At 38.2% G+C, this 13677-nt stretch overlaps 1 protein-coding gene across 1 annotated transcript in view; it reads right to left on the reverse strand.

Annotated features, from left to right (window-relative positions):
• LOC306881394 (cadherin-8-like) overlaps nucleotides 1–13677 on the reverse strand; it is a gene marked incomplete at its 5' end in the record, with an annotated part of 81777 nt that overhangs the window by 26767 nt on the left and 41333 nt on the right. Inside the window, one exon of the mRNA XM_079435483.1 lies at nucleotides 12109–12403. Within this exon, the coding sequence (XP_079291609.1) occupies nucleotides 12109–12403 (295 nt within the window). The remainder of the gene's footprint in view (nucleotides 1–12108; nucleotides 12404–13677) is intronic.

The raw sequence follows: 13677 nt of genomic DNA on the forward strand, positions 1-13677 counted from the left end.
TTTATGGGGACATCCCATAGGCGTAATGGTTTTTATACTGTACAATCTGTATGTGCTATTGCCCTACACCAACCCTACACCTAAACTTAGCCCTCACAGGAAACATGCTGCATTTTTAGATTTTCAAAAAACTTTATGCTGTATGATTTATAAGCTTGTTTCCTCATGGGGACCAAAAAATGTCCCCACAAGATTAAGATTTACTGGTATTACTATCCTTGTGGGGACATTTGGTCCCCAGGACGTGATGAATACCAGGTGCACACACACACACACACACACACACACACACACATATATATATATATATATATATATATATATATATATATATATATATATATATATATTAGGGCTGTCAAAGTTAACGCGTTAACGCATGTGATTAATCTAAAAATTATAACGCGTTAATATTTTTTTTACGCAAATTAATCGTTTGATAAGGTTTGACCCCGACTTCTTGCCGTCATCGCGTAAGGTAATCTATGCCTGCGTTCCAATGTGCACACTATCCATCCTAAATTCTGTGTGATATTAGTAATTTTCAATACTATTTAGGGCAGATAGGGTGTATAGTATGCACATTGGGATGCAGGGATTGTGTGATTATGAGGCGCCTGGCTTGACAAAAGTGAAGCAAACGTGGAGAGAGAGAGAGAGAGAGAGAGTGTGTCCGAGAAAGAGAGAAAGAGAGAGAGCGACAGTGCGCAAGAGATATGTATACTCATATGTGATAAGGGTACAGTGAACCAGTGTTCACGGTTTTCCCACACAATTGGGCAATTTTGAAAATACAGCTGCGGGAAAAATTACAGAGCCGTGTGTTGCGTTTTTTGGGCTACTTTTATAATGTACCGTGGCCTCCCAAATTGTATGTGTATGTGTACACATGTGATCGCAAAAGGAAGTTATTACAAACACTCGATGGTGGTTTAAAGTGAGTTCCGAGTAAAAGTGTATTATTAATCTCATAATCCTGTGGGTTTATGTAGCAGGTCCAATTCTTTTTCATAATGCATTTTATCATAATACTTCATGTAAGGTCGCAAGAAAATTTTTTGTTGTATTTATTTAGAAATACATTTGATAATAGTTGGGTAAATGTGTACTGGGATTGAAGCAATGTGGCTTGGTAAACGTTTTATTGCCAGTATAAAGGCTGATAATGGCTGAATTAAAAAAAAGAATAATAAGGATTTGTCACAGATCGGCCAGGCTCCCAAACCAGCGAATCACAATGAACACCATCAACTGAGTTCTAATGGAGCTCACCTTCATGTCATCTGAACCTCATCACTCTTCACTATAAAACCACACACCTCACTGCACTCAGATGTCCGGTCTCATTCTTACGAAGTGGATTCCTATATGCTATCACAGCGGCTTACTTGTTACTTACCTGCCTGTCTACTTACCTCTTGTGATCCCCCCAACGTTGTGTTTATCTGTCTCCTAGTTCCAGTTTCTCCTGTCAAGAAAGTCATCGTCCAACAGCGAGGTGTGTGTGGTCCTCTCAGTGTCCACGAGTTCCTTTCGAGACAATTTATACCCCCTTTCCACCAGCAGGAACCAGGTGCTAGTTCAGAGCCAGTGCTATTGCCGGTTCTTAGGTGGTTCAACTGGCGAGCCCTTTAAGAACCGGTTGCTTTTCCACAGGCTAGAGAGCCAATACAGAGTTCTTATGTCACTGAATACGTTTCATGTTTCGGTTCAATAGTGCGACCGCGGCAGCGCCAACAGACTTGTTCGAGATGCATCGGCACCACGCAGACCGATCGATCGCCACACAACACACTAAAACACTGCGAGAGCGATCCAAAAGCATAATGAGCCGTCTGCTTTCCAGTCGCTCCCGCAGCACCCTGATGCAAGCCTAAACAATCTATCAACAATGGCGGACATTGCGTTGCTATTGATGTTCATGCTTTGCGAACCTACATCGTCATCCAAACACAGCGAATCAAATGTGTTCGTGTTTAGCTGCTATTTAAATTATGGCGGTCAAAAGTTTGTCATCTTGTTGGTCACGGTAACCCAGCCCCTGATGCAAGCGGTTCTTCCTTCTAGCCCAGCAGTGCTTTGGTGCTACTTACGAACCGCTTTTCCTGGATCGGAGCTGGTGCTTTGGGTGTCGAAAGACAAAGAAACAGTTTGAAACTTGGCTCTGGCTCCGAACTAGCACTGGAACTGCCTTGGTGGAAAAGGGATATCAGTCCAGTCATCCTATCATCTCATCCTACGAAGTATATTTACACATTCTACTTACCATCTCATCCTTCGTTGATTGCTCAGCTGTTAATAAACACCACTGCTTTAAACTAATCCTTCGTGTGAAGTCCGCTTCCATAACAAGATTATGTCTCATACCTGGCAGAGGTGTGAAAGGTTCTGTTTCCTTAAACTAGTTTGTCATGCATTCCTTTATTTCAACACATTTACAGGTAAATCGTAGTATTTTAAATTTGCGATTAATCGTGATTAATCACAGTCCAGCTATTAAATTGTTTAATCGATTGACAGCACTTGTGTGTGTATATATGTATGTATGTGTATATATATATATATATATATATATATATGTATATAAAGATTCAACCATACAAAAGGAGAGCTGATGGAAATGGATTAAACTTGTTCTATTGTAGTCTCATCTCTTTTCATGAGCAGTTGAACATGACTGCAGTAGGATAAGGGGCAGAGGCAGTGGAGTGGAGTAGGATCATTTTGTAAGCTTTTTCTTCGTGAGTCACATTTTATGTATGGCACTGATGTCCAGGCAGCGAGAGAGGTGGTTTCAAAGAAAACGTGCTGAAACCAGTACTACAGTAGCACATTCACTGCAAGAATTGCTTACATCTAATTCACTAAGGCCATTTCAACTGAAAATCCATTTCACTCACACTTGTTGCAAAACTTCAGTGGATTTAAAAGTCAGTAATATAAATCTAAAAGTAAGTGGAGAAAGACAGTCAGGCTTTAGACGCAAAAAGAAGTCCAGCTCGTTGTAATTGTAATGGTTCATTTCTCGATATACTAGGAAACGAGAAAAGGAAGAGAGATATTTTTACTGATGAAAAATTATTATAACAATATGTTCACACACACACGTGCACTTGTTACTATAAGAAGCTATTTCTATTTGATAGATCTGACCCATACCCAGGGCATCCATATAAGCGGTGAATGCTCTGCATATTCAAGCCATTTAAGAGAACGAGTTCAGGGACTGACTAATTACTATTACATGCATAAGGGTTATATATATATATATATATATATATATATATATATATATATATATATATATATATATATATATATATATATATATATATATATATATTATTGTAATCAATTACAGTTACTGAGAAACGGTGTAATTCAATTACAGTTACTTATGATAATGTTAAGAATTACAAAGGGGGTTACATCTGAATTTTATTAACACACACCCACATACAGATTTAATTGATTTCTCTCATAAGTTGCATTGACTGCTCTAAAATATGAGACACCACTGTTTTAAGGAGTTTAGGACACAGAATAGGACACCTGCTTATTCAATAACTGTTTTATTTCCTATTTGGATAAATGTATTTGCTTTATTTATTTATTTTTTTAAGATTAACTTGTTTTTTTTTCTAAACCATTGTTAGATAACAGTGTTTCCTGTCATAACTAGGCCTATGCAAAACCATTTGTTTCAAAAATATTATCATAGGTATTAAACTATGAAATAAGCTATCTTTATTTAACCTCAGAATGATCTCAAAGATCTCTGATTTTGTGGTGGCTGTGCTTTAAAATTAAATCATTATAATATTAATACAAGTGATGAAGGATTCTGACAATGTTGAGTCAATCAGTGTTGAATACTACTGTAAGGTTAATAATACCTGCTTTACATGTTTTAAAAATGATTAACAATTGAAAACATTAGGAATTAAAAAAAACAATCAAAAAGTCATCAAACATAATCAGTTACATTACTTTTAATTAAAACTTTTTGAATAGGGTAACTTGTAAACTTTAACCTATTACATTTCCAAAGTAACCTTCTCAACACTGGTTAAATAGCATATCTGGTTAGAGAAGTCACTGGTCTCCACTGGTGAAACCGAATGTAGTGAAGTTAATTTAGTCATTTTAAATGTATATTTACAGTTTGAGTTCAGAGTTCATTGACCACTACCTCCAGATTTTTTCTAAAGTTAGCTTGGTTTGGTTTGGCTGCAGTGGGTTAATTCCCTGACCCTCAAACCCAGCTGAGGCCATGGACAAACCTCAGCATGGAGTCTGACCAGCAGATGTGCTTCCGCAGCGGCCCAGCTGCACACCATGTTAAAGGCCCAGCACCCCCTACTGCCTCCTCCATCTGCCACTGCCACACACCAAATAACACACTCAAGTACAGTATATAACTGTAAACCCTTGGAATCTACCAGAGAAATATGCACCATGTTTCAACCACTAATGACGATGAGAAAGTCTTTCTAGATTATCGGCCTTTACCCTTAATGCCGAAATGAGCCTAGCAACAAATATAGGCAACATCTGTCATGGCATATTCAACAAAGCAGAACTTATCTGATATTGCTTTATTTGGGCAAGCAATCATATATTTTCATGCTCTTGTAAGGAATAAAGTCATTAGAGATACTTACAGCAAAATAGAATAATTAAGAAGCTGGTAATTACTGTACGGAGATCTGCTTATGGCTGCGACAATTTCATGTGAAAGCAATCTCTAATGTTAAGATGTGATACTAAATGTAAAGCATGTACCCTTGTATAATTAGATTACAACTCAAGCTGCCCTACAGTGTTAAAGAGAAGCTACAAATAGTGGATGACTTTATCTGTAGAATGTTTAAACTATCAAAGCAGGGCAAACTTGGATGCTGTTTTAATAAAATATGCCCTGTACATTTCTGATAGCAAACCTTGTTATAGATGTTTGTTCAACAGTATGTGAGCAAACACTTTATGACCACTTTACTTCAAGGCTCAAGTAATGCTACAGCTATATTTCTTGGAGAGATTTTAGCATATCTAGAAACTTTTGAGCCAGACATAATGTCTGTTAGCTGCTGGTTTGGCAGCGAAGGACATCTGCTCTGAAAGGCATCAATTTGTCAAATGCAGCGGTGAGCGTAATTCAAAATGTATATGTTTAAATCATGAGCTTTACCCATTAAAATATGGTATTTCAAGTACTGAACAAAGGTAAAGAATTAATGGAATATCCCAGGTTCAATACAAGTTAACAGACAGCACTTACCACAAAAATGAAGAAGAAGAAAATAAAGACTGTGTGGTTATAGTGAGGCTCTTATAATGGAAGTGACTGAGACCAAACTGTAATTATATTACATTCATATTCATTAAATATTTACTTTGATTTTAATGTAAAAAAATAAAAACATGTTTTTTTCCCCCCATTCTTTTTTAGTATAATCTTCACATTTCTGCATTTAAATCTAATAAAAAAATACTTCCATTATAAGGTCCTCACTGTAACCTTGATATATTGAACCTGGTATATTTCCCTAAAACTGCTACTAACCAGTAGTGCAATTTATTTGGTTGTATTTATCATTAATTAAAATATATGTCTATTACAGATTTATTTTCAGAAAAAACAAAAACAAAAAAAAAACACCTAAGATTTTAGACTTATAAATAAATGTAAAATAAACCCTTTCCAAATTATTCCAATAAGTTTTAGCATATTTAAGGCAGTGTGCAGACTCTAAATCTACATGGGATGATAGCTTAAAATGTGTGAGCGGTATGCTGGATACGTGTTATCTATTTCTATAAATATGTCTCAGAAAATAGCTTCCAAATCATTGTCAAAAATCCCCCTGACAAGACCTTATTTATTTTTTACCTGCCAGGAATATGGCGTTCATAATCAGAAATGTTATTAGAAGAACAGACCCCTCGCCTGTTAGCCCTGTTACCGGAGCTCGTAATAACTCTGAAAATGCAAATGAACTCTGGGTAATCTATTAACGTCACTTCAATTTTATATCAGCACTCCAATTTAGCAGATCCTGACACATTCCTGCGCACTGTGTCTCCGTACATGGGTTCATTTTGCCAGAGCGGGCACACAGCAAGCAGGGCGGAGGAGCCATGTGCCATCTGTCTCTTCCCGACTTTATTACCCGACTCTATAATGAAGCCCCCGTCGCCAAGGCCTCACACATGCTCGACTTTCAGATGACAAAAACAACTTTCCCAGCTTTATTTTTCCTTGTAGCAATTATTGTCATTCACACCTTCTTCCGTGGAAGGGAGGCGGTATGGACGACTCAATGTTAATTACCCCAATAGTCACTTCAAGTAGACTTGCTAATTTCAACAATGTAACAATCCTCTTGTCAGCAGCAGAAGGCAGGGAGCTTTGTAATGCCAGCATATGGTTTGAAGACCTGATGGGGGAATTCGCCTGCTTGTATTGGCCTTAGAGTCAAAGACCCCATTAGTGAAAAAACAGACCTGGTAATCCAATGAGATTTGTCCAATCCATGCAAATGAGTTATCACTGCCCATTGTGGACAGACCGACGCGAACAAGTAACACTCTTAAATTATTCAAAGTGAAATTTAGATATGAGATAATCTCATGAATATACATATAACAATTATCGGGGGAAAGTTTGCATCCATGAGCTTTCATCAAATGTTTTAAGTTGAGAAGGTAAAGGATTTGTCTCGCCTCACATGGCCTTTCGAATCATTTATTCTTTGATCTCTCATGGCTTTGGTGATCTAAGGATTTAAGAGATTGCCGATGGCGTTAAACAACAGTCCAGTAGCATCTGAGTGTTATTTGTTCTCACTGAAATGAAAATATATATTTTTCTTGCTTTTTACATTACACCGATATACAGAATTCAGCCATTACTCGACTAAAAAACAACTTCAGGGAACAATAGTTTGAGCAACTACTGTACCACGTTACCATTAGTTTATACAGGTCCTTTTCAAAAAATTAGCATATTGTGATAAAGTTCATTATTTTCTGTAATGTACTGATAAACATTAGACTTTCATATATTTTAGATTCATTACAACACAACTGAAGTAGTTCAAGCCTTTTATTGTTTTAATATTGATGATTTTGGCATACAGCTCATGAAAACCCAAAATTCCTATCTCAAAAAATTAGCATATCATGAAAAGGTTCTCTAAACAAGCTATTAACCTAATCATCTGAATCAACTAATTAACTCTAAACACCTGCAAAAGATTCCTGAGGCTTTTAAAAACTCCCAGCCTGGTTCATTACTCAAAACCGCAATCATGGGTAAGACTGCCGACCTGACTGCTGTCCAGAAGGCCATCATTGACACCCTCAAGCAAGAGGGTAAGACACAGAAAGAAATTTCTGAACGAATAGGCTGTTCCCAGAGTGCTGTATCAAGGCACCTCAGTGGGAAGTCTGTGGGAAGGAAAAAGTGTGGCAGAAAACGCAGCACAACGAGCAGAGGTGACCGGACCCTGGGGAAGATTGTGGAGAAGGACCGATTCCAGACCTTGGGGGACCTGCGGAAGCAGTGGACTGAGTCTGGAGTAGAAACATCCAGAGCCACCGTGTACAGGCGTGTGCAGGAAATGGGCTACAGGTGCCGCATTCCCCAGGTCAAGCCACTTTTGAACAGAGAAGCAGCACTGGACGGTTGCTCAGTGGTCCAAAGTACTTTTTTCGGATGAAAGCAAATTTTGCATGTAATTCGGAAATCAAGGTGCCAGAGTCTGGAGGAAGACTGGGGAGAGGGAAATGCCAAAATGCCTGAAGTCCAGTGTCAAGTACCCACAGTCAGTGATGGTCTGGGGTGCCATGTCAGCTGCTGGTGTTGGTCCACTGTGTTTTATCAAGGGCAGGGTCAATGCAGCTAGCTATCAGGAGATTTTGGAGCACTTCATGCTTCCATCTGCTGAAAAGCTTTATGGAGATGAAGATTTCATTTTTCAGCACGACCTGGCACCTGCTCACAGTGCCAAAACCACTGGTAAATGGTTTACTGACCATGGTATTACTGTGCTCAATTGGCCTGCCAACTCTCCTGACCTGAACCCCATAGAGAATCTGTGGGATATTGTGAAGAGAAAGTTGAGAGACGCAAGACCCAACACTCTGGATGAGCTTAAGGCCGCTATCGAAGCATCCTGGGCCTCCATAACACCTCAGCAGTGCCACAGGCTGATTGCCTCCATGCCACGCCGCATTGAAGCAGTCATTTCTGCAAAAGGATTCCCGACCAAGTATTGAGTGCATAACTGAACATAATTATTTGAAGGTTGACTTTTTTTGTATTAAAAACACTTTTCTTTTATTGGTCGGATGAAATATGCTATTTTTTTGAGATAGGAATTTTGGGTTTTCATGAGCTGTATGCCAAAATCATCAATATTAAAACAATAAAAGGCTTGAACTACTTCAGTTGTGTTGTAATGAATCTAAAATATATGAAAGTCTAATGTTTATCAGTACATTACAGAAAATAATGAACTTTATCACAATATGCTAATTTTTTGAAAAGGACCTGTATTTCACTTCAGATGGGTTTATTATTATTAGTAGTAGTATATTATTAGTATAAATTGTCACTATTACATACTAGTCAAATTCTAACACTTAAATACTGCACATTACTACTCTAACACAACTGCACTTTAAAGAATATTTCGTAAGAAGTAAAATTACAATACTTATGTCTTAATTTCTTCACTTGCAAGACTTAAAGGGTTACTTCATCCAAAAAATGAAATTTCTGTCATTAATTACTCACCCTCATGCCGTTCCAAATCTGTAAGATCTTTGTAGCTTCATAAAATTACGGCTGAACCACTAATGTCACATGGACTATTTTATGGATGTCCTTATTACGCTTATGGGTCTGGGAACATTTCAGTTGCATTGCTCTCTAGGGTCAGAAGTAGGGCTGCACGCGTTCATAATCGCTGAAAAATCACATTCGATTATGAACGCGATTTTGCATGGCTTGTCAGCGTACTACGGCTCCGTGTATTAAATGCCGCTCCATCTGAAAGCAGGTGATGGAGATTTACCGCAAATCAAAGAACCGCCTTTACTGACGAGATGGGCATGAAAATAGCATGCGATTAATCGTGCAGCCCTAGTCAGAAAGCACTAGAATTCATCAAAAATATTTTAACTTGTGTTCCGAAGATGAATGAAGGTCTTACGGGTTTGGAACAACATGAGGGCGAGTCAGAATTTTCATTTTGGGTGAACTATCCCTTTAAACCTTCAAGCTTTCATTTTGGTGGTGGGAAACCTTTTACGTTTCTGTGATAACAGGTTTACAAAAGCTTCTCATTACCAATCTAGTGCAACGCTGTGAACTACTGTCTACAAAAATGTCGGAAATTATGTGATTGTGAAAAAGCACAACTTGCGCATACTACATTCCCAAACGCAAGCTGAACTTACAGCACATGCAGATATGGAGTTTGCAGCTGTATGTGTGTAAGTGATCACAGTGCCACACACTACTGTGTGTGTCAAACCCGCTGTCAGACAGAAGAGAAAGCGAGAAAACTGTAATCGGTGTATTGATACTGTGGAAAATGAGCATTGAGTCATGAAACTAAATATTCAGGCTTGGTATGTTTTAAAATATGTACATTTTTGACAACACTATAACATTAGGGTGACCATACGTCCTCTTTTCCCTGGACATGTCCCCTTTTGGACTTAAAAAATGTGTCCGTCTGGGATTTCTAAATTGCCCAAAATGTCTGGGATTTGGCTTTTGCTTTCTACAGTTGCCATTCATTGTGTGTGTTTTTGTATTAAAGCCTTACGTAGGACTGTTTTCTTACTCCCGCTCCCGCAAACATTCTTTAACATCGAATATAGGCAAATTTTCACGCATTAGGGAGTCGCTATCTGGAGTTGCTATTTGCAGAGTATTTAAATAGCTTTGGATGCAGTTCGTGTTGGATGTAGGGTTGCCAAATCTGCATATTTTCCACAGAATTGGGCTGATTTTAAACTGTTGCGGTGGGTTGATTTTATCCAGTTGGTTAAAGGTTTGACATAGGGCCTATTGCATAAATTACATTTGACTGAAATGCTTGTATTGAAACATTTTGCATTCTACCCATGACAAACTGTGGTAGATATTAAGTTTTGTGAAGGATGGCACTGAAGCTTTTAGCTGTGTTAATGATACATCTCACCATAACGGTGACTGTAAAATATGTCATTTAGATATGGAAATGACATATTTTGAGTTTGGATATGGGGTAAGGTCATCTCAACAACCACGCACCTCCTATCCCCCTCCCCCCTGGGTGCATCCTGTACCCCTAAATAACATACATACAGTTATAGCTAAATACTTTAACGTGAGTTTAATAAATGTGTCTGGGTTTAACCAAAGTAATAAACTAGCTGTTCGTATACCTGTACTAACTATAATTCCATCATCACCAAACTACTGTAAGCTACGATGCAAATAAATGAATACCAGTTGGTTTGGTTTCTCAAATGAACTTTAAGAGCCCAAACAAACTTCACAACTTTCTCACAAAACTTATTGTCAGGCCATTATTAGAAAACAAAACATGTGACATCAGCATGAGAGGTAAACTTCTGTGATTTGTGTACATGAGACAGGAAATAAAAGAGGCTTCCTTATTTGTCTGTTTGTTGTTTTTCTCTCCCAGCCAAAGAGCTTTTGATTCTCTCTATGTGTGTATCCCACAACATAAATACTTTATAAGACCAAAACAAGTCATTGAGAATGCCTTTCAAGCACACAAGAGAACATCAGCTAATGTTTAATTGATCAGCAGTGACAAAAGGAAAGAACAATTGTGAAAGAAGTCAACTTCAGGCATCTTTTGCCGTATTCCCCTTCCTGCCCTCCTCCACCACTGCACTCGTCACCCCCGCCGTCTGCTGTATCCCACACTTCACTGTCAAACCCCTCGAAAAACTACGCTGAGGATTTCAATTGAGTGCATTAGTCTGAAAGCAGAAGAAAGACTCTCACATACAGCTCCAATTCCATATGCTCTAAGTGCACAAAAAATATGACAAAGAACAAACGCTGAGGAGAAAATGCCCATATGAAGAAGCCAAGGTTTTAAAGGAAACAAGGAAGCTCTGTGTTACACATGACTGGATTATAATGTACCTGGAAAAGAGCACTATTCCCCCAACTGCATTCTACACTTCAAAAGCGAGCCTTGGGTCAGGAGTTGAAAAACACTTGAAGCACGGGACAGATTTAATGCTGTTTTACTGCTCAAATTGGCATTGATCATTTTATAAATGGCACTTCCTGTAACTCAGAGTACTGTCATCTTTAATCTATATTAATGAAAATAGTTATCCTCTCTGCATTACATTATTTCATGTTGTGTATAAACCATCAAGTGAAAAAACAAAACAAGTCATGAGTTTAGACATTTCATACAGCTATTCCCCAGCGCAAGAGTTGATAAAATACAACACATTCCTTTATACTTTCCTGAAAAAAGGGGATTTCACTGCAAAACACTACATTGCAGCACAACAAGGCTTTCAGAATGTCATGAGGGTTACAATGAATCCCTTAAGTGGCACTATTATGAGATTCCCTTCACCGACTAACTCATATTCAAAATCCATCTCAAGGTCAGGCTCGGGATTGTACGGGGAAATCTCAAGCAGGCTTTGTCAACTAAATATGAGCTCTGTTTAAAGCAAGTTTTAAGGAGACGTTCATTAGAATGCATGGCCACAAATGCTCGAGAACTTATGAATACATTATGTGCCTTGAAAAACAAAAAACTTTTTTTTATGGTCATATTGGACAATCTCAGTGGCAGACCCCCATTATGCTTTAATACTGAACTATGTCCATTGGTTTCTGAGGTTACAATATGACTATGGGCACCAGTATACATTCTGTGCATTGTTGTATCAATCTCCAGACATACTAATGAGAAATTCCTGTCACCTCCTATTTCTTTGTCTATTCTTAGATCGCTATTACTTGTATATTTTGTCAGAGCTTTTGTCTGCCTCGTGTCATTGTTCAGCTGAGACAAGCAGAGATGATGAAAGGAGATTACTCACCCACTTGGGACATCTCTGGCACTGAACCTTTGTAAGGTCCCTCAATGAACTGTGGGGGGTTGTCATTGATGTCTTGCACTTTGATGATGAACTCTGATGGCGGTTCCAGAGGTTGGTTGGTGTCTCTGTCGACGACCTGTGCCGTGAGCGTGTACTCAGCCTTCTCCTCCCTGTCTAGCCTTTTCATGGCGTGAATATCCCCCGTCCTCTCGTTGATGGCGAAGATGGTGCCTGCCCCTTCCCCTGCCAGCACATACTTGATGTTCTTATTCCCCACGTCCAAATCTGTATGGAGCTAAAAAGAGAAACAGAGGAGGGGGATTGAGGCTACTTCCAGTTGCAGCTAATACCACTCGAGCATGACCAGATCAATGGCATCCACACTGGACCGAGCGGCAATCAATCACGTTAAAGAATTAAAGCCCACCGTCAAGTGCAGAGCTGCATAGTCTCTTCAAAATTCTAGTGTTTTACTGTGACGGCTGAATTGTTCAATTTCACAGACAAAAAAGGGGAAAAGGGCAGGCTAAGTCCTGGATTTCAAGGTAATGCTTGGGTTGTGTATCCCATCTATCTGTCATTCACCTCTTCATACATCGCTAGTAGAGGGTGGAGGTCAAAGCGTTCTGCTCACACCTGCCTCAGGGCCCTGTTACCAACTTGAAACCAGTCACCAGCCCACAGCTCCAGAACGAGAAGGCAATTGGGTTGTGTGTGGGAAAAAAAAAGAAACAAATAAAGAAAGAAAATAAATAAAGGGCAAGACTATCCTTGACTGCTTCTGAGAGGGAAAACGCACAGACATCTGCCAAAAGAAAGAGAAGGAAGCCCAAATCTAGCTAAGTCTTCTCTTAGATTGATTTATTATGTCAAGTTTTTAGACTTCCATGGGTTTGTTGTATTTTTTCAGTAAAAAATATTGTTTTAAAAAAGAAAGAAAGAAAGAAAGAAAGAAAGAAAGAAAGAAAGAAAGAAAGAAAGAATTGTACTCACCAAGGACACCTTATACTGATTATTAAAGACATTCATAATGTTACAAATTATATCTATTAAAATAGAAAACAAAATCTATCACAGTTTCCAAAAAAAGCAGCACAACTGTTTTAAAATCGATAATAAGAAATGTTGGGAACCACATCAGCATACTAGAATGATTTCTAAAGCATCATGTTATTGTTATTATTATTATTATTATTATTATTATTATTATTATTATTATTATACACAACAACAACGACAACAATAATAATAATAATAATAATAATGCTTCAAAATGACATGAGGGTGAGTTTTTTTTTTTTCTTCTGACAGAGATTATTAACTTTTACATTTCTGCAGCTAAATTTTCAGAATTTTCTTCCCTACATAACTCACATCACATCATGTACAGCAACTTCAGTTCCATTTATTGAGGTGGTAATATATACAAGGTGGCGAGGTGGAAGTACACTTGAGACTGCAGTAACAAGGACAGCGAGAGCTTTGAAATGCGGACTTCAAGAACAAAAAAAAAGCAATTGCTTAATAACTATGGTTTTATGCATATGTTGTCTCAAAGGTGCCGTTTCC

The sequence above is a fragment of the Barbus barbus genome (assembly GCF_936440315.1).
Source record: "Barbus barbus genome assembly, chromosome: 2".
NCBI lineage: Eukaryota > Metazoa > Chordata > Actinopteri > Cypriniformes > Cyprinidae > Barbus > Barbus barbus.